Consider the following 20,761-nt stretch of genomic DNA (forward strand, 5'->3'; position numbering starts at 1 on the left):
TTCCTGCTGTGGACTAGAATGATCTCACAGGCTTTGACAGTATGCCAGTGTCACCAAGCAGTACCATGCTGATTTCCCAAAATGGAAATTTGGCTTCGTTGAAATGAATTGTTGTTTCTCACCTTTCTTGGGTTGCACCCATCCTGCCAGTATCTGCTTGTTATATACTGAGGAGTGAGCTCTGGAAAACCCCTCCTGTTTCTCTTGTTTGTCTTTGCAGGTGATCACACTGGAAGGGTGGGTGGAGATCATGTACTATGTGATGGATGCCCATTCCTTCTACAATTTTATCTACTTTATCTTGTTGATAATCGTAAGTATAAGGTTTGATGAATGTCAGCAATGCAAGCTAAGAGCTGACAAAAACCAGGTCTTAGGTCAACATAGATACTGGGGAGGCAAATTTCTAGAAATTTCAGAAATCCAGCTAGTTGATTTTCACCAAGAGTCTGAGGCAGGATCACATATATAGTTGTCAGCCAAGTTATTAGCCTTCACTCAAAAATATACTTAAGATTGATTTTTAAAACTATACGTGCCCAGTGTAGAATAATGTTGTCACTGGCAGATCTACTTGCAAAGTAAATTCCTCAAACCAGTTGACTTAAAAGCCAATTCTTTCTCTGCCCTTCTACTAGATCTCTATACAGTTTAAGCTCTTGAGTAATTTTTGAACCATGTTGAGTGAGGAGCTTTTGGCAGCACCTGGGTTTATCAGGTTCAGAGTCTGAGATTCACATTTTGTTAGATTCAGGGTCTGTCATGCTGAATTACTTCCTCACCATGAACGAAAAGGAGCTACTGCTCCAAAAGTGTCAGCAGTCCAAAATAAACTGGCTATCTGAGATCCCTTGTGGATGATAGGATGGAAAGAGAGAAGTGTGTCAGCAATGAGAACTTAATAAGCAGTTTATAAGCCCTGTGGATTTATACAAATGAAGTTTGAAGGTTGGTTTTCTGCAAGGATATTCATTATTAGCACCTGGGACGAGAGCTGAGAAACATGGTGCCATTGCCTCCCCGTTCCTCAGGCTTCCCTTGCATAAGTGCATTTTCTTGGAGGGAATATCCTGTTTCTAACAAGGAAGGATTGTGTTTTTTATGAAGGCTCTTGCACATTGCTCACCTGGGGGACCAAAGTCAAGAGTGAAATGGAAAGACATAGGATGAATTATGGGAAGTATAAAATCTGTATGTGGTAGGATCAATTTAGTTTCAGCTCACTGAGCAAGGACCTCAGTGTGTATTTCCAAGGCCAACGTGCATTTGGATGAATGGACCTGGCCAGGACTCTGATCTTCATCCAACACTTGTCCTATGGAGCCATGCCCTTCAAGAAATAGGATCTCTAGAAGCAGTCACCCAGTAACACTAACAGACTGACCTGTACAGGATCTAGTTTACATTCAAGCTGGCATGCAATGACTTGAGATAAAGCAGACTTTAATTCATTTCTGTGAGACATTCTGCAGCCTGTACATATGGAGGGTGGCCCAAAAGAAAAAAAAAATCCATTGGCCCATTCAGATCACACAACTTAAACATCTTACTATATCCTTGATTTCACCCTGCCTTACAGTCTTCTATTCTCACAAGGGAAAGACAAGGAGATAAAAACAGGGATATGACATACTCCCTGTGGGCTGAAGCATGAACCTGGACAGCAGAGGTGAAATATACCTTAAGGAATGTTGCTTTTACTTTGATGCTGGAGAGTCCCAAAGAGACAGTGCAGTGATGTGATAGCACAGAATGGGATAATGGGGGGGAGTTTCCACAGGCTCTGTTCTCAAGGGCAAACTGGACATCTACTGCTTTTGGGGAGTTCAGGAAATAATAATTTCCCATTAATTTTGTTCATATACCCCACAATGCAATAGATATTTAGTACCCACCTGCATTTTGACTTTGAACAGCATGGTCAGGATACCCCAATTTGTACAATATGCAATTAGACGTAGACTTTACTCCTTGTCCCACAGCCCCAGTCTCTCCCAGAGCCAGGAAGGACTGTGCAGGGTCAGTGTTTAACCACTGGGGCACACATACCCAGTCTTTTGTAGGCCAGTCCCAGAAACTGCCCTTCCCCCCACATTTCAAACTACATAAATTCTGTCAGCGTATTTTTGGTTTCTAAGTATCCTTCTAGTGCTGGCTCATGTCATGTGGATTCACAGTGATTCAAACTGTGTCTCTGCATTTGCAGGCACCGAAAACCCTCAATTAAACACTCCACCTGAGATGTTACTGCAGAGTGTCATTGACATTTCTAGACACTCCCTCCTCATTTGCAGAAGCCATATATGTTTATTTCTGTCAAACACAGGAGAACATGATTCTCAGGTTACTTTGGGGACTGCTGAGAGCAAAGGAGTCATATGCTAGGTGGAATATTTTCTTTACCTTTGTGGAGTTATGCCAAGGAAGTATTTAGCCTTCCTGCTACCTTCTTGGCATGCAATGCATCTTTTGTAGCATAGAGCAAGCCACCATGTCTAACTTGATACTATTTGGCTGCATTTTCTATCTAAATCTTCATATAGAAATGATGATCCCTCTTTAAGTCTCATGAAGTACAGCCCTTCCAGCCTTTATCCTTCCCTCCTTCTCCATGCTTTGAAGGCCCAGCTTTCTAATCAGGATTGTTCTGACAGTTGTGTTTTAAGCCCTGACTCTGCTTTTCCACTCACATTCTGGCTTTGGCTCAGGCTTACTCTTCTGGGGCTGGATCTCTGCAGCTTCTCTCTAGAGCTGTGCTTTCATCCATGACTTCTTCCCTACAATGGTATCTGCAAACACCTACATGAGGGCATTACCTGCTACTGCTCATATGGCAGGAAGAAGGCTCCACCATCTGGATACACTCCCAGCACAGTTAGAAATCCTGCACAGATGTGCTTCTCTGAGGGGAAGGATGCTGACTGACCATGGCACTCTGAGTGGCCTTGTAGAACAACCTGGGAAAAGCATTTTATGCGTTCAGCAGATTTTAAAATGCTTCCCCCTTGACCAGAGACCATGGACATGATACGAAGGAAGGACTACTCCCTGCTCTTGGGTCAGTGTTTCACTTGGGTTTTCCTGCTTGAGGTCCAGGTGTCTCTGACACCTCCCCAGCTACTTGGACACTGCTATGGCTCCTGGACTGGAGCAAACTCTTCTGAACTCTTACACTGGCATCTGCATTGCAGCACTCAGGGGCTCCTTGAAAGGCTCTGTGCTTACACAAATGGGCCTCACAAGGTAAGCTGGATATCCAGCAGTAAAGCAGTAAAAGTAATTGACAAGTCAGGATCTGCAGCACTAGTCAGATTTTGTCAGATATTGCAGAGGTGGGGCTTGAACTTTGGGCTGAATGAGGCCAGGATCTGCTTTGTCAAAGCACAGCTCAGTCTCAGGGCTGAACAGGACCCTGTGTTGGGACTCAGAATCAAGGGTCTCCATCTGCTTCCCTCAAATGCTTTGACTCCATGTCTGACTCTTTCTGTCTCTCTGCTCAGCCAGCTGAGATGAATCACTCAATTAGGAGCCTTCTGGGACCCTTCCTGTCCTTCTCCTAGCTGGGAGGCAGTGCCAAGCTCAGCAGAGACTGAGAGTTTATTGACTTGCCTGTGGTTTCAAGGATTAGCCAAGCTAATTTGCTTTGTGTTTTAATGTTTCTAGCTAAAAGAATAAGGACTGGGGAGTAGTTCCCATATCCAGTCTCCTCACTGCCCCCCTTTTTGTTCATCTGGTGGGAGATGGCAGCATACGGTGCCTGTGAGGACAGGGCTCAGGGATGTGAACCTGAACCCCTCTCCAGAGTCAACCCTAGGCTGACAGTGCAGTCCTGGTGACGCATCTCAGCCCTCAGCTCTTCCTCTTGTGGCCTAGAGAGAAGGTGTGGCAAGCCCTCATTGCTTGTTGTTCGGGGGTTGTGGGAGGTTGCAGAGTACAGGGCAGTGTCACAGGTGGTGTTCCAGAAATGCTCACACAGCTAGTGCCTGCCTCCCTGCCCTGCCTCACTCAGTGCCAGCTGAGGGACACAACCAAAAGGGAAAGCCTGGGTGAGTATCATGCTGCTGAGGACTGTGCATCAGAGAAGAATTTGGATTGCCAGTAATACATTCATCAGTTAAAATAAACATGCAAGACATCACAGACTAGAGAAAATGTTGGGTGAAGGCAAAGGAATCTGAACGAGGCATTATTTTAATTTTCAAGACTGCATGCTGAAACTGAAGGAAAAATAGGCTGAAATATGGGGGAAGGAAGGAGAAGAGAAGAGAAGGGTTCAGTGATGAAGGGAAACAGAATTAGAACAGCTTTGAAGGGTGCTGAGAGGAGGAGGGGAGGGGAAAAAAAGCCCTTTATTTTGAGATACTTTATTGTCATTATGTTGAATCTGGTTGGCAAGAGCTTCATGTTTCAAAGGGTTATTGAGATGCTAGCAAGGACACGTCCCCTTTGAACAAAGGGCACCTGTGTCCAAGAGAAAGGGTCACCCAGAAGGGCAACCCATAAGAGCTAGGAACTGAGGGAAAGGCTGCTTGGATAGGTAAAACAAGCTTTGAGGTACTTGCTGAAATAAACCCTTTTTCCATTCACAAGCACTAGGGTCAGGTTATCAGTACCTGTGCCTGCTCTGTTCCCTTTGCTGGAAAGATTTACAGGAGAGGAGACATGTGAAGACAAGGTCAGGACGGAATCCTGCTCTCTGTCAGATCTGTTTGCTTGCAAAGGAGGGACAGTGAGGGGAGATGGGTCCTGTGTGTGTTCACACAGGAGAAACTGGTGCCAGGGTGCCCCTTAGCAGGGATGCTCACAGGTCCAGGGGAAGCAGAAATCTTGAACTGGTGCTTAATCTCCTCCCAGGGGCTGCCCCACAGAGTCTGTTTCAGAGCACTGCAGATGCAGAGTCTTTGTTCAGAGTTTAGGCTCTGCACTTTATCAATGCCCTATTGACACAGCTGTGCAGGGAGTAGACACCAATCAAGGTGTCACAGCTTTTGGAAATTATTTTGAATGTAGTTACTAGCCCTTTTATGTATGAAATTCTCATCATATTGAAGCCCGGGATTTATCATCCATCCATCCATCCATCCATCTATCTATCTATCTATCTATCTATCTATCTATCTATCTATCTATCTATCTATCTATCTATCTATCTATCTATCTATCTATCTATCTATCTATCTATCTATCTATCTATTTACGGATAGACCTCCTGGTGGAAATTAAGCTCTAATTTCATGATATGTAACACAGGGTGAGTTAATTTTGCCTCTAGAACTCTCAGCACAAAGAAATGCTTGCTCCATTTTATAAATAAGAAAGCTGAGGTTTAAAGGGAGCATTTAAGTTTTAAATTAAGCCTGGTAGACATTTGGGCTTCTGTATGGAGAACAGGGAGAACTTGGGCATTTTGTTTGCTCTTTCTAAGAAATCGGGAGTGTGTTTTTTACAGCTTTTGTGTTTGAAATGAGAAGCCTATGTAGGCCAGAGGAGAAGTTAAAGAAGAGCTAATATGATATGCCTTGTATCAGAAGAATAGAAAACAAGCAAGGAAGCCTGGCTTTACCAGACTACTTAGTGTCCTTCTAAAAAAGGACACATTTTATTTGTAAAATCTTTTTTGATTTCAAAAGCTCACTTGTTTCAGGAAAGCCCCATCTCCCTATATGGAGAATTAAGGTGCAAATGGTAGAAATCAATAACATGCCCCAAGTATACTAGTATGTCATTAAAATGATCTGAGAATACTGACATTTCTTCCAAGAGGTAGAGACTATAAATGGCTTTTTCCAGTGGACAATAATTAGTAGAGGAGAAATCAACCAAACTGGTTCTCTGTCTCCTACCTTCTATTTAACACAAGGAAGAGAGGAAAATATAGTCCAGTTTTCATCAAACCCTTTGTATGTAACTTATAAGTGATTGCTAAGGGTCCCAAAACCTGCTGAAAGTTGGACCTATTTCCTGAATTTCAATCCATAGCTTTAAATTCTTAATGGAAATTATGTTGAGTGAGATACCAAACCAAGCTAATGGACTCCTGGCTTTCTCTGAAACCTCTTCTCCATATGCAGACTGATTCCCACTCCTCTGTCTGCCTCCAGTCACTTTCTCCTCCTCTCCCCTCTTACATTACTGCTCCCACATGTTCTTTTTCATGCTGACATTGGTCCCTTCTCCTCCTTTGCTGCTAGGTGGGCTCCTTCTTCATGATCAACCTGTGCCTGGTGGTCATTGCCACGCAGTTCTCGGAGACCAAGCAGCGGGAGCACCAGCTGATGCAGGAGCAGAGGGCCCGGTACCTGTCCTCCAGCACCGTTGCCAGCTACATGGAGCCGGGCGATTGCTACGAGGAGATCTTCCAGTACGTCTGCCACATCCTGCGCAAGGCCAAGCGCCGCACCCTGGGGCTCTACAACAGCGTGCAGAGCTGGCGCCACGGCCACGAGCCCGGCCGTGCCAAACCCGGCGGCAACAGGAAAACCCAGAGGCACCACAGTAAGGATTGCATGGGTAAACCTGGAAATGCCAGTGGTGGAAATGTGACAGGAATGGGAGCATCTCCGTGTGCCAGCTTGCTGAAGGACCTGTGCCTATAAAGCACAGAATTAGAATTAACATTGGCCACTGAGCATGGCACTGTGGCCAGCACACCAGAGCAGCAAGGGAGGGGTGACCGGCAAGAATGGGAATGAAACACGGCTGGCCAGCAGGGAGCAGGGATAATCCAGATCTGAAACCCAGAGACCATAAAGAGATAAAGACACTGAGGCTTGTAAAGGGCTCCATGTCTGGTATAGCCAGGTGCTGATAGCAGTTTGGGATAGAGAAGAATTAGGCGATACAACAAAGTGGGGCAAATGATTGGACCTGGGGCACAGCAGGTCTCCCAGAGCTCTCCTCCCAAAGTCAGTTGCTTCCAGACCTTAAGAGAGAGGCAAATAGAGTTGAATTGCAATAAGGTGTCACCTGAACCTGAGGTGTGATGCTGAAGAAGTCTGGTTGATGTGCAAGGACAATGGAGACAATTTCTCTTGATGGCAGCACATGCTGTTGCATAAAATTAGATGTGAGATATCATTTAAATTGGGTTTCTGGCTGGAAAAGTCACTGTAAAAATGGTTTTATAGGGTTAGTATTAACTGCCTGCTGATGCCTTTCCTAAGTTATGCTCCCATTAACAACCAAAAAGGCAGATTTTCCTTCAGCGTGTCTTGCATACTCAAACTTTCATTTTTTTTACTTGCTGGGAGAAAAGTTTCTGGAGGCTTCATGCACTCTGTTAATGAATTAATTGCTTCATTTCCCCCAGTGTCCATTTGATCTTCCAGGCCAAAATGGAGGATCAAGGGACACTAATTTAGATTTCTCTGGTTCATAGTGCACACTGTCAGGGGGAAGTGTTCCTGTGTTACCTCTTCTGGCTTCTTGAGATGCTTTGCTAATGTAGTTTCTCTGATTAAGAGAGTTCTGTTCAGCCTAGGGGTTCTCAGACCCCACTTGTAGCAGTTCAGGCCAAAAGCAGTTTCATGACCACTTTTCCCCTCAGGTCCCACTTAACACAAGCTAGTGAGTCTCAAACTGTGATTTCCACATGAGACAAAGCAGTTCTTCCTCTGATGGACATGAACCCCATTCAGCATAATCACAGGCAACCTGAACAGTACCATGTGTTTTGGAGACACAGCCTGTCAGCATAGAGCCCCAAAGGGCTCCCATTGCTGCCCTTGAGATGATGTGTCAGTATTTAATCATCCTCACAGCTAAAAAAACCTCAGTTATCCTGTCTAAATACCCAGAAGCCAAGCAGGTATCCGCTTTGAATGTCTTTCTAGTATTCTCCTTCTTTAAGCAGCACCATTTCTCTTTCCAGGGCTTTGCCAGCAGCACTACTCTCTTGGCTGCCCTCCTCAGGGCTTAGTCCAGCCCATTGCTGTGACAGCAACCTCTGATCCCACCAACTGCCCCCGGTGCCACAGGGCAGAGCACGAAGCATCCAGAAGGCTCTCAGTGCTGGATAGTGCTGGCTCAGACCAGGAGGATGGAGGGGCCAGTGAGGGGGAGGGGGAGGGCAGCCAAGAGGACCAGGGTGCCTCAGCGCTGGAGAAGGAGGAGGAGCTGGAAGAAGGAGGACGGCTGAAGCTCTGCAGTGACGTGTGGCGAGAAGTGAGGGTCAAGCTTCGAGTGATTGTGGACAGCAAGTATTTCAACCGTGGGATCATGATTGCAATCCTGGTGAACACCATCAGCATGGGCATTGAGCACCACGAACAGGTAAAGCACCTCAGGGCACAAGGTGGGCACCGTGGACTCCTCCTGCTGCGGGTTATGGCCTTGCTAAGCAGCTGATGCAACTTGGTGGAGGCAGAGACTGAGCAATTTGGACCTCAGACTGCAGCACAGATGGTCCCAGCATGACCTTGGAGAAAGCCTCAGGATCTTGCAGGGTCTCTTGCTTTCTTATACCTGTACTTAATTGCTTTCTCTCTCTCTCTCCCCCCGTGTATTTTCTTCTCACCTCTTTTCAATGCCTCTCTTTTCCTCCTCCCTGGTCACTCATCCCACTGTTTCTCTTTTTTGCCCTGTCTCCATGTTCTGTCTGCTTCTCTCTCTGTCATCCTCATCTCTTCCATCTTCCTCATCTCTCTCACTCGTTTCTCTCTTCATTAGCTTACTGAATCCTTAGTCTATGTGGTTAATTTAATGTGCCCTCTGGGGATGTCAGAGGCACTTCACCAGCATCTCAATTCAAATCCATCAGCTTGCTAGCCTTCCCAACTTAATTAAGAGGTGTCTGAGCACATTCTATCTGTACAAGAAGGCTAGGAAAGGCACCGCCTCTAATCTCCAGTCATTTTGGGGGCTCAGGCTGCTTGAGCCTTTCCTTTGCCCTGAGAGTAAGAAGTGATAGATAGGTCAGGCACAAGCAGCAGGTGTGGGCACAGGCTTGACTTTCACACCAGTAGTTTGCAGGCAGCTCTGAGTCAGCTGTACACTTTATCCTAATGACAGACATATGAGATGGAGAGGAATTGTGTGCCCTCATTTTATAGCTGAGAGACAGAGACTGTGTCTGCACTGTGGTGTGCAGTGCCAGCATCAGAGGGAGTTAAGCATGCCCATGACATTGCATCTGCATGACTGGTTGGTAGCTCTGCTGCACTTTGCATTGAATAGTCCATGCTGTACATCCACATCTCAGATCTATGCTGTCAGTCTGAATGTGACCAAGACTCACTCCATGTGTCTGCCCAGATCACAAAATAAGACATTGCTGCACTACTGAGATGCTGACTGTATTGAAACTCTGGAGCCAAGGTGAAGTCTGGTCCTGAGCACAGTCTCAGGCAGCAAAGAGATAGGCAGTGAGCCCAGTTCAAGCAAGGCACTCAGATTTGTCCTGTGCTGTATCAGGATGAAGATACCTTCAGACCCAGAGTATCTTAAATTTCCTGTTTGAGGCAACACAGTGTCTGAGGCAGTATTCGAAGCCTCAGATATCTGGATCCCACCCACGTATCAAGCTTTAAACCAATTTTCAAAGCCCAGCTAGTTTCTAATACAAGGCTGTGACACCTTAATTTGATCCCAGAATTCAAAACTGCACTGGCTGCTTCAGTACTAGAAAAATACTGGCAGGAGCCCAGATGAGAGGAGAATGAAGAAGACGCTGGAGGGGTTGACTCATGGAAATAGATAAAAAAGAGCAAAGTATTTATCACGTAGCAGAGAGATGACTAAGGGCTGGAGCCCAGGACAATTTGAAAACTGCCCACTGGTATTTTAAAGATGTGATCACTAAGCAAGGAGAGCCATTGTTCATCCTGGTTTAATGGACACAGCGTGAATAATAGTTTGACAGAAGAATACTTGAGCTGGAGATAGAGAATTCACTCTCATGTTCTGGCTATTGTATGTGCAGATTTAAGCCCTTCTAGGATGCCTCTGCTGTGTTTGTACAGCCTGCAGTAAAGCAGGATCTGCCTCTGCAGCCTTGGGGTTTCTAGTAGCAGGTTCTTAATCATAGTCCTTAAAATTGTACTATCACTTTTTATCCATAAGTAGTTGGGAAAAGCTTATGACCCTGCATGCTGTTTCTACCAGAAGAGCTGTCAGCCAAATTGATCATAACTGAAAAATGCGGTGCAGCCTGTTTATTAAAAATGTGTACTCAATTCTGTTATCCTGGCACAAAAAGACTAAAACATATTTAGACCATACCATGAATTTTGGGGTTTTTTTCTGTCAGCAGTTAACTCAGAAGCACACAGACATTTGTACCTCCCTTTGGTCTCCTCAAGTTTTTCTCAAACCATGCCATCAGTACATCTTAGGCTGGTGCTTCATTGGCTACTTATTTCTCCTTTCTTTCTCTTTTCCCTGTTGTCTTTTCTCCCAAAAGCACAAATTTTCACAAAACGAAATCCAGCAAAGCCCCTCTGCACACCAGGATCTGTGATTTGCAGGGTGTCACCATCCTGTGATTGAAAAAGCTTCTGTTGTTTCAGCTATTACATTATGTGATGTCTTCTGACCCAGAGCTAATGCCTATGGAGAACTCTTGAGCTTTTATTTTCTGGTACATGGGCTATCACAAGCCCAGCCACTCTCTGGGGACATACCTGGCTGGGCAGCTCATGGCATGTGTGTCAGCAACTTGCACTCCACTTTTTTATGGGCTGTTCACCAGCAAGCTGACCAAAGCACCCACAGCCATCAGGTTAAGGGGTGAGGCACAAGTTTCAGGCTTATAAACACAGGGACTCAGGGGACAGAGCACATGCATGAGTGTTGCCCAGTCTTGACCAACAGACAGAAAGACATGAATTTAAACTGTTTGTTATAATTCAGGGGTTTAATATTCATGGTGGTTTTCTTCCAGGAGACTTAACCTCAACAACTCAAATAACTTTACTCATATTCAAATGACCTTGGAATTTGGCTTAGTTTGGCTTATTCATCCAGTCCTGATTGTGTGGCCAAGGCAGCTTCCATCTGCATATATATTTCTTGTGAGGGAAATCAACTCATTTTAGGAGAAACTGCATTTCTATGAGTCATTTTTAATCCATGATCTTATAACAAGATATCATTTGTAAATAGCTATGTTTATTTAAATCCATCAGTTTGCAATATACCATGTAATATTCTCAGTATTAGGCCTTTAGATATTGCTGAGACATTGCATAAGCCAAGCCCCATCATTTCAAGCTTTGTCCTGCTTGAAATAGTTTTAGCAGTTCTTCAGATCTGCCTCTATTTGGAAATGTCTATTTTTAAAATCCAGTGTAGAAAATATTAGATTCTTGTGGCTGTCCAGAAGAATTCTTTTAAGAGGCTTATTTTTTTCTTAATATTCACAGTAAGTCTGGTGCTGCTGACTTTTCTCCCTTATTCAGCATGAGAATGGAAACCTTGTCCCAGCTGAATCTTCCAGACTGCCTTTCTCATCATGTATTTCTTGAATGGCCTGTTGGACTCAAGCCTCTCTGCCATTAGCAGCCATTTTAGACAGCTGAGTGACTTGGTTTATCTTCTCCAGTATCTACTTAAAGTTTTCCTTCATATATCAGATCAGTACTTTATGAGGTCTCTCTGTGTGGATTAGATGACGATCCCCTATTTCCTAACTAGAACCATCCTGTGGATCAGTACCCTCATATCCTTTAGCCTATGTGATTTCACTTTATGCCAGCATTTATTGCATTCACAAGTTTGCATTTTACAGTTATTGCTTCTCTCTTTGTTATTTGCTCCTTGTCAGAAACATTCAGCAAATGTCGAATCCAGCTCATCATACTGACGTTTCGTGAGGATGGAACAGTCTCCCTGGAGTGGTGATGAAACCACACTATCTCAGCCTTGTAGAACCAGAGTATAAAAATCATGTAATCCTGCATTGGTTGTGGGGTGGTGATTTAACTTATGTAAAATTTCGTATGTTCTATAGCTGATTTTTATGGCTCTTCTAATTATTGCCAAGTGACTTTGAAATTGTAAGTAAAAATAGGCTGGAGAGATCTCTTTATGGAATATTTCTTTTTCTTGATCTCATCACAGAGGCGGTGATGTGTAGGTTCAGTAGGGCTGGTCTGCATAGGTCACATCAATTACTCTTCAGTTTCTAGACAGTTGCAAATTTACTCCTGGTTAGGAGAAACTTTTTTCTGCGGGGGCTTCATGGGGATCTGTATTTTCTTAGCCTTTCCTATGATGCAGGAGTTTCTGTCTGCTGCTAGATAATGGACTAATTATATTTTCAGTCAAATCTGGCAAAAGAGCTCCAAAGTTAGTAAGAAATTGAAAGGGAGAAAAAAGCTGAGCTGCTGCCCTCTATTGCCCCAGTTCTAGTTTCTGATCATGGGACAGGAGTGCTGAAATAAATCTGAATCATATCTTTTACTCTCAGTATTTGATCTACATTGTTAGAGACAGAGGACTTTATTCCACAATGTGAATTAGATTGTTTCATGGATTGGGAAAGAGATCCATACACAGGATAGATTAACCATTCTGGTTAAAACACTGGCCCAGGACATACCTTGGCCCCTGGGATCTCTGCCCCTTCAAGTTATCCTCCTTACCCCAATACTCAGCTCAAGTTTCACTTTTAGTGTGATGGGTAAATCAGTCTGTCCTGTCTTGGCAATGTGAACAGACTGCTTGTGGGGACATTTCTGGTGTTCCTTTCTTTTCCTTGGACTAACGTAGCCTTGAGCTCAGTTCTTTCCTTGGGGATTCTTCAATGTACAGTTTCTAGGTAAAGCTGGGAGGAGGAAGGGTTTAGATGCTGAATGCCTGAATGCTGTCTGTGGAAGCCTGGGGAGACCTCACAATTGCAAGGTGACACATCCACTGTGTTGGAGATCCCATGTGTTGGTAGGAAGAAAAGGAGGGAACCAGTTTTCCCCTTTGCTTGTCCTCTTCATCAAGTTCTCACTTCCCTGGCCAGAGAAGGGTCCCCAAGTCCCAGACACCCGCCCCGCCCTGTCCATTGTCACTCCCAGCCACACCACCCTAGGAACAAGGACATTGCCACACAGGACACAACCCCGGTGAGCCCCACCCTGCAGCCTTGGCCCCCAGCTGACAGCTCTTTGCACTCTGACAAATTAGCTCTATCTCCAGAAACGGCTGCAATGCTGGATCTGCTTTAGTGCCTCTCCATCTGGCTCCTCTGTATAATCTCTTTTTTTCCTGAGTTCATTTCTTTTATGTTGCTCTTCCTTTCCCAGCATTTACTTCTTTGCTACACTATTTAAAACAACTCTTTCATTCTCTACTTCTTGTGGGTGCTAGTGAGTTTAATTTTTTTCCAGCTTTGTTTTTTGATTTCTCTTTTTCTGCTTTTATCTCTACTTATCCCTTCTTTCTGTCTTTCTTTCTCTGCCTAGTCTTTCCTGTTCCTCTGTTTAGGAAGGATGCTTTGCTGGGGCTGACTGATGGTCCATTAGAAACAGATTAACAGGTGAGGATTGACTGGAGAAACAGATGTCAAGGAGAGAAGGAGAGACAGAAGAACAGGTGACCTTTTCCACAAGCAAGATGCAAGCATGGTTTTTCAAACATCAGTTGCTCCCTGCAAGAGCATGAGAGAATGTATGGAAAGCAGAGAGGAGAATTAGCCCACCATCATAACCTGTTGCTTTTTTGCATTGCTTATTTTCAGTGACACAATGGTTTGCTCCAGACTGAAATTGGCATCTCAGTTTAACATATAGGCCTCGTGTTCTCAGCAACTGTTACTGCTGGGTCTCGGTGAAGTGATCTTCATCTCTCCCTTCCCACATGCACTTGTTCATTCCTTCTCTCTCTTCTCTTATCTCCACTCTTTCTCCATCATTTTCAGGGTGGTCTTGCTTTTCAGATGTAACTATGGATGGAAATTGATCCAACTCCACTTTTTTTCATTTTAAAGACATGGACGATTTTAATAAAAAGCTGCAAGGAGGAGTGCAAGAAATTAACAAACGGCATGGGAAGCTAGAGCTGTTTCCAGATCAGTTGTTCACCTGGAAGGATATTGGCCCCTGGGGGACTCAGAGCAGGGGTTAAAGCACACCCCAGCTTCAGGCAGAGAACCAGAACTGCATTCTTCCCTCACTTCCCTTTCCACCAGCTGTAGAGGTAACAGGCATGGCCAATGCAAAGGCCACCCTTCAGCAAAACAGCAGTTTTGCAGACCATGGGGAGAGACCATGACTTCCCTTCCTCATGGGCACTAATATTGAGTTCATGCTAAAAATATTGGCTCTGACATGCAGGAACTCACTTTTTTGTTTCTGCAGTGCCAGGAATGTCTGTCCTCTCTTGCTTTCTACAACAGGCATTTGCAGTTTTCTTGTTCCCATCCATTTTATGTGATGCTTAAAAGTGTGGCTTGGTGGTCAGGCAGAGCTCAGACCAATGCAAAGGAAGATGCACCCTCTTTATTTTTCAACAGTCATCTTGTGTCATTCTTGGATTTTTCACCTTGTGCACTTGCCTTTCTCCTCTTCCTGTCCATTTCTCTGTATTCTTCACCCTGTCCTTCTCTCCCTTACAGATAGGTTTTAGCAGTGTGGTCCTCCTTGCTGTTGTCTTGTCTAGTTTGATATTTTCTTGGGTAATTATTGAGACCACTCTGAGGATAGAGGCATAAGACTGATGGAGCAAGACCAGGAAAGTAATGCATACAAGGGTTTGGTGGGGAAAGAGGGAGATAAAAATGGGGAAGTGAAAAAATAGAGAGGAAAGGGGCAGATTGGTGCCGCGATATTTAGAGGAAGATGGAGGACTGTTTTCCAGTCATTTAAATGTTTTCAAAATTTCAGAAAAAAAAGAAGTGCCAGCTACCTGTGGAAACCTCAGAGGAAGAAATTCTTGAAGGAAGAGGTTGACTGCAAATCAGGCAATTTTGCTCTCCTTCAAGAATTACTCAAGTTCTTTGCCCAAAATCAAGCAGCCTTTAGCTAGGGGAACAGGATCTGGGGTGGGATGTAGGAGATGCTTGGTCAGCCTCGGCTGTGTGAATGGCTGTGAGGCTCCTGGTTGCCTCTAGTAAAAAAAGTTGTTAGAAATTTAATCTGTGATGAAGGTAGCAAATCTGCAAAGGTATTGGAGTGCAAGTGTTGCTATCCAGCTCCACTCTAGTGTCACCCCAGGAAATTTGCAACTCCCTACAAACCCTGTTCCCTGGGAAGGGTAACACATTATTTCCCATCATTTCAGAGCTCTTTCAGTTCTGACTCTCTGAATTTGCATTCTCTCTAGCCAGAGGAATTGACCAACATCTTGGAGATCAGCAATGTTGTCTTCACAAGCATGTTTGCCCTGGAGATGATCCTGAAACTTGCTGCTTTTGGTCTCTTTGATTACCTTCGCAACCCCTACAACATCTTTGACAGTATCATCGTCATCATCAGGTGATAAGGGCCTTGGGGGTCAGCTGAAATACACACAGAAAAGAGTACCACAGAGCTTGCAGAGTATTTCAAAAAGAATTTAGCAGCTACACTGAGAGGAGCTGGGCTGATGCACAAGGCCAAGGATTGGGAGACCAAGATGTCTTTTCCCAATGCTTGGTGTTGGTGCTATGGAAGCCACACAGCATTTCTGTCCCTTAGTTCTTTCCTCTGTAGAGTGGAGGCAATTGCAACTGCCGTGTTAAGTTCACAACAAATGAAATATTAGCTGTGAAATATTTTGAAAATGCACAAATTGAAGATGTTACAGATGTTTAAAGTGTAATAAAAGAACTTGTCTTGCTGGAATTTGATGCTGCAAGCCTTTCTTCATTCCTGCAACATGTACTGCCCTGTTCATGTTCTTAAGGCATAAATGAAGCTTTCAACATACAAGGATAAGCCTGTAGTTCATATTTCTGCCTTGCTCAGATAGATTTCCTGCCTCATCCCTTTGTACTGCTGAAATAGGAGTCTCCTGGAGCCAGGTTTCATAAGCTCTTGGAGACCTATTTCACACCCAAGATAGCTCAGCTACCTTAGAAGGCAGAAAATCAGCAGGTTGGCTTCTGTGGTAGTGTTGGAAACGAAAAGGTTTTAATAAAAGGCAAAATAACAAAACTCTTTACAGAGAAAAACCAAGCCAGGTGCAAGAGGTCCTCCTGCCCCTGGTAAAACACCTCACAAAAGTGATTAGTTTCTTTGGTCTCTTCTTTGTCTAGTAAGTTGCTTAGGCGGGACTTTTTGGCTCCTGTCCAATTAGCTATCCTTAAGTTTGAGGTGAAGTCCTCCAGGTCCTATGAGATGTCTTTTCATCTAATTGAGGAGAGAAACTTCCAGGCTTATTTCCTTTTTGAGGGAACAAAAGATAGTTTTGTCACTCCATCAACAAGGGACACATTCCTACATACTGCCAATGCCAAGGTAAAGACTTTGCATTGTTATTCCTTGTTTTTTTTCTGTTTGCTCACTGGTATTTTGTTCTGTCCCCCGTATTTGCTGTGCCTCTCTGGACCACAGCATCTGGGAGATCATTGGCCAGGCAGATGGGGGCCTGTCTGTGCTGAGGACATTCCGCCTGCTCCGCGTGCTGAAGCTGGTGCGCTTCATGCCGGCACTGCGCCGACAGCTGGTGGTGCTGATGAAGACTATGGACAACGTAGCCACCTTCTGCATGCTCCTCATGCTCTTCATCTTCATATTCAGGTGAGCAGGCAGTCAGCTCACGGTGTGCTGGAGTGGCGCTGTGTGGCTCATGGGGACAGCAGCTTCAGAGCATGACTGCATAACTCATCTTGCCCTTTGCTCCAGGCCAAGACAGTACTGACAAATATTTATTTTTTCATAAGGGCTGAACTTGCTCCTGCCTTAAATTGGATTCAGCAGCTGAGGATTTTGGCCTGGATGGGGTGGTGAAATACTGCCAGCAAATGCAGACATTGAGCATAATGTCGCATTACAGGATAGGTGAAGTCTCCTGCTAATCAGCACTAGCTACAGCAACAGTTCAGTCTGGAGGCTGATTCTGGCAGAAGAGCAGCAGGAAGCAACCAAAAAAGTTTGTCTGTGCATGCCATGGATACCCTGATAGCAAGATGAAGACATATGAGAGCAAAAAGGACGATAGAAAGAACAGATCTGACTGACAGGTTGGAGGGAATATATGAGTCAGAAGAGATGGAAAGGAAATTTTTTGGTGACCTACAGGGTTGCAATATGTAGCTCCTTCTTCACAGATAGCTCCCAGTGGTCTGATTGTGTTGCTGTAACCCTTGCTGCTGTGGTGTTGCACTAGATTTTCATGAGAAGACAATTACTCTGATGAGTTCATTGTGGTGGCAGAAATATTTATATTTGACATCATCTTGTTCCAAAGCATCCTGGGAATGCACATCTTTGGTTGCAAGTTCAGCCTCAGGACAGACACAGGAGACACAGTTCCTGACCGGAAGAATTTTGACTCCCTGCTGTGGGCCATTGTCACCGTCTTCCAGGTGAGCCCAGTTTGCTCTCTGTGGGTGGGCCAGGGCAAAGTGAAGAGGATCAGGAGATGATTTTTCCTCACTGAGGAGCACTGCACTCACTCCTGACAGCACAAGAGGTTGTGGAGGAAGAACAATTGCATATTGGAACCAAACACCTGGTGTATATCTCAAAGAGGGGACCTTCTTCCTTCTTAGGAGACAGTGTGCAAAGGTCACTCCTGTTGTGGCAACTCCCAAGTTTAACGCTCTCACCTCAGCACATGACTGTCGTAATAGTTGTTCTTGTTTCTTCTTGCTCAGATAAGGTTGTTGATGCAGTGCTAGAGCTGGACAATGACAGTGGGTGTGTGTAAATGGGGAAGGTCAGAGGCCTGGTCTGGTCCTGATGCGTATTCTCCGACTGTCCTTTTCTGGGAATATGCTTCATGTTCTTCCATCATGTTTTCTGACCTTCTTGTGCTCCCTTGCAGATCCTAACCCAGGAGGACTGGAATGTTGTACTCTATAATGGCATGGCCTCCACCTCACCATGGGCTTCCCTCTACTTTGTGGCTCTTATGACATTTGGGAATTATGTACTCTTCAATCTTCTGGTGGCCATTCTTGTGGAGGGATTCCAGGCTGAGGTGAGCTAACACCAAGGCTTCATCAGAAGAGGAATAGAGGTGCTAGAAAGGGATCCTTTGTGAGACTTTGAGGATACTGAACTGGACGACTTAGAAAATATCACCCCTCTTTAATTTCACTCATGAAATAACCCTTGTTAGGGTAGTATTCAATTAGGCAAAAGAAAAAAAAATTAGTGTTATTCCTTGCAACAGACTCTCTGAAAGGGGATTCACAATTTCTGTTCTGCATAACACAACAGAACCTACCTTAGGGTGAGCCCTTTACCCATCCAAAAGCAGCAGTACAGTCTATCAGCCATCCCAAATCACAGAAGACTCTTTCCAGTGCTCACACGATGCCTGACTGCCAAGGACAATTTTGCAGTTGTTCCAGAAATGAAAGACAAAAACAAATGGTCTTTTGTGTTTGAGTTTCCAACTTCTAAATCTGTGTGTTCCAGGGTGATGCCAACCGGTCATACTCAGATGAAGATCAGAGTTCTTCAAACATGGAGGAGTTTGATCAATTCCAAGAGGTCCAGGAAGGCTCAGGTACAATGGCTCAAACATTCTTATTTGCTTTGTTCCTACTGCTGTTTGGTGAGAAACCTAAAAGCAGATTCTGCAGAAAATTTACTCCCACTTCTGAAAACTTGCCAGTTTTTATTTTGAACTTTATGCCAGTTTGTGGTGTTATTTGTGGAAAAAACAGAGACATGTTGGCATCCTGAGGAATGTGGTAGCTAAGTGGAACAGTTCTTGAATGACCTCCAGAACAGCAACTGGAAGTGAGAAGTGAGGCTGTCTCTGGTTATCTTCAGGGTCACTATTTAAGGAACACTGTATCCAAATCTGAAACCCACATTTGGAGAAGGGATACCAATATGGTAAAAAGGACTCAGGCAAATCTGGAAGCCTTGCCTCATAGTGAGACTAATGAAGCTTAGAGAATTCAGGAAAGTTACTTGATCACTCTCTCTGTAGTTGTAGACCAGAAGGAGGGGGTTGTGGTGGTAGATAGCTCTCTAATTGAGCAGAAAAAAGCATAATGAGATTGGAAAGGTCGGAAACTCAAGCTAGACAAATTCAGGCTGAAAAAAGCCATATATTTTCAAGGAGAGATAATTAACAGTGGAAACAACCTGAGTACAAACCGCCTGGTAAGGTCTCTATCCCTCAAAGACTGAAAGTCTTTCTACAAGAGGTATTATACTTCAAACAGGACTTGGTGGCAGGGAACAGTGAGAGTAGCTTGCTCTGCAATGGATGGTGTGCCAGGAGTTGAAGTGGACAGAGAGCCAGGCAGGAGGCAGGGGCCATGCTGCACACTTTTGCACAAGGTGAGCAGAGCAAGTCCACTGACACTAGTAAGGGTCTGCCAATGGTTCAGTAATTACCAGGCAAACCCACAGTGGTGAGGAAGGTCTAAGGTCAAGCCAAGTCCAGTCAGCAAGACAAGATCAGGATCAGCAAGGTGCTAGGACAGGCACAAGCATACTCACAGCACAACTCAGACAAGCACCACGAGCACATTTCTGAGCATAGATGCAGCTCCCACAGCAGGGAGCAGTGGCTCCAGTTTTTGGCTCACAGTTTTTTCCTACAACTAAGCTCTTTTCAAAGCAGTCCTATCCTGAATTACATGGCTGCACCATATCAGAGCTTATGCTGAATGCAGGCAGTCAAACCCCTGAGATGGCAGAGGAGGAAGAGGTTACAGAGGTGTTAGTGGACTCGTGGCTGTCTGTCATGCAGACGTGGATAGGTGACCTTCATTATGCAATAAGTCAAACAAAAATGATTGCTCCAGTCCTTTCAGGCATTAAAATTCAACACCCTGTCCTTTCCATGCATCTCAAAAAATGCTGATGGTCATCCACAGGACTTAAGATTTCCTTCAAAAGTGTCCTAGATCTTAAAGGTCAAGGATCAGTCATTTGAAGAAGGGCAGTGTAGTAGGATAGACTGGGATGCAGTTTTTGTATGCAGTATGATTGCAGGAATTTTAAGGCGACCTCAGTATATGGATGGCTGTGGCTATCCCTACCTCTAAGTTTCTTGCCCAGTATTTCAGCCTAACTGCTTTAAGTAGCCAATCTGACAGCTGGTGGAATTTGTTCAGACCTGAAGATGCTGGTGTCTGCTCTTGGCATGCAGAAGCATGCTCTCGTCCCTCTGTTCACCTTCATGCTCTGCCTGTCTGTCTGAGGCTGCCTGGCCACCACTCTGCTCGTCTGTCTGTCCCCAAGGAGAGACATGGTTGGTTTTGGAGGCTGAGGAGATTACTTTAAAGCCTTCCCAGCTTGCATTGCCTTTGTCACCACACCCTAAATCAGAGAAATTGATGTTGATTGGTGCTAAAGAGCTAACAATCTGTTAGCTGCTGTTGACATGCTAAACTGCTTAGGCATCAAAACTGTCACTGGATAGTGAGGAACCCAACTTCTTTCCTCATTCTTCTTTCTGCATCTTTCCACTCAGATCCCAAGCTCTGTGCAATTCCTGTGACACCTAATGGGCACCTGGACCCATCGTTGCCCTCTTCCAACCCAGCAGTGGCTTCTGGGGGGGTCACCAACTCTTCACGCAACTCACTGCAGCTTGACCAGATCCGTGTTGCTGTTGGCTCCCGGAAGAGCAGTGTGATGTCCCTGGGGAGAATGACTTACGACCAGCGGTCCTTGGTGAGTGAGGGAGTATAAATGTGCGTCATACCCTTCTTTTGAAG

General features: G+C 44.8%; 1 protein-coding gene across 1 annotated transcript in view; it reads left to right on the forward strand.

The window, feature by feature from the left end:
* Positions 1-20,761, forward strand: part of CACNA1I (calcium voltage-gated channel subunit alpha1 I) — a 164,764-nt gene that overhangs the window by 117,232 nt on the left and 26,771 nt on the right. The window contains exons 8-16 of the mRNA XM_031057759.1: positions 221-313; positions 6,192-6,495; positions 7,871-8,271; positions 15,250-15,401; positions 16,461-16,646; positions 17,317-17,434; positions 17,896-18,051; positions 18,495-18,585; positions 20,515-20,717. Coding sequence (XP_030913619.1) covers positions 221-313; positions 6,192-6,495; positions 7,871-8,271; positions 15,250-15,401; positions 16,461-16,646; positions 17,317-17,434; positions 17,896-18,051; positions 18,495-18,585; positions 20,515-20,717 — 1,704 coding nt within the window. The remainder of the gene's footprint in view (positions 1-220; positions 314-6,191; positions 6,496-7,870; positions 8,272-15,249; positions 15,402-16,460; positions 16,647-17,316; positions 17,435-17,895; positions 18,052-18,494; positions 18,586-20,514; positions 20,718-20,761) is intronic.

Source organism: Geospiza fortis, unplaced genomic scaffold (genome assembly GCF_000277835.1).
Source record: "Geospiza fortis unplaced genomic scaffold, GeoFor_1.0 scaffold173, whole genome shotgun sequence".
Taxonomy (NCBI): Eukaryota; Metazoa; Chordata; class Aves; order Passeriformes; family Thraupidae; genus Geospiza; species Geospiza fortis.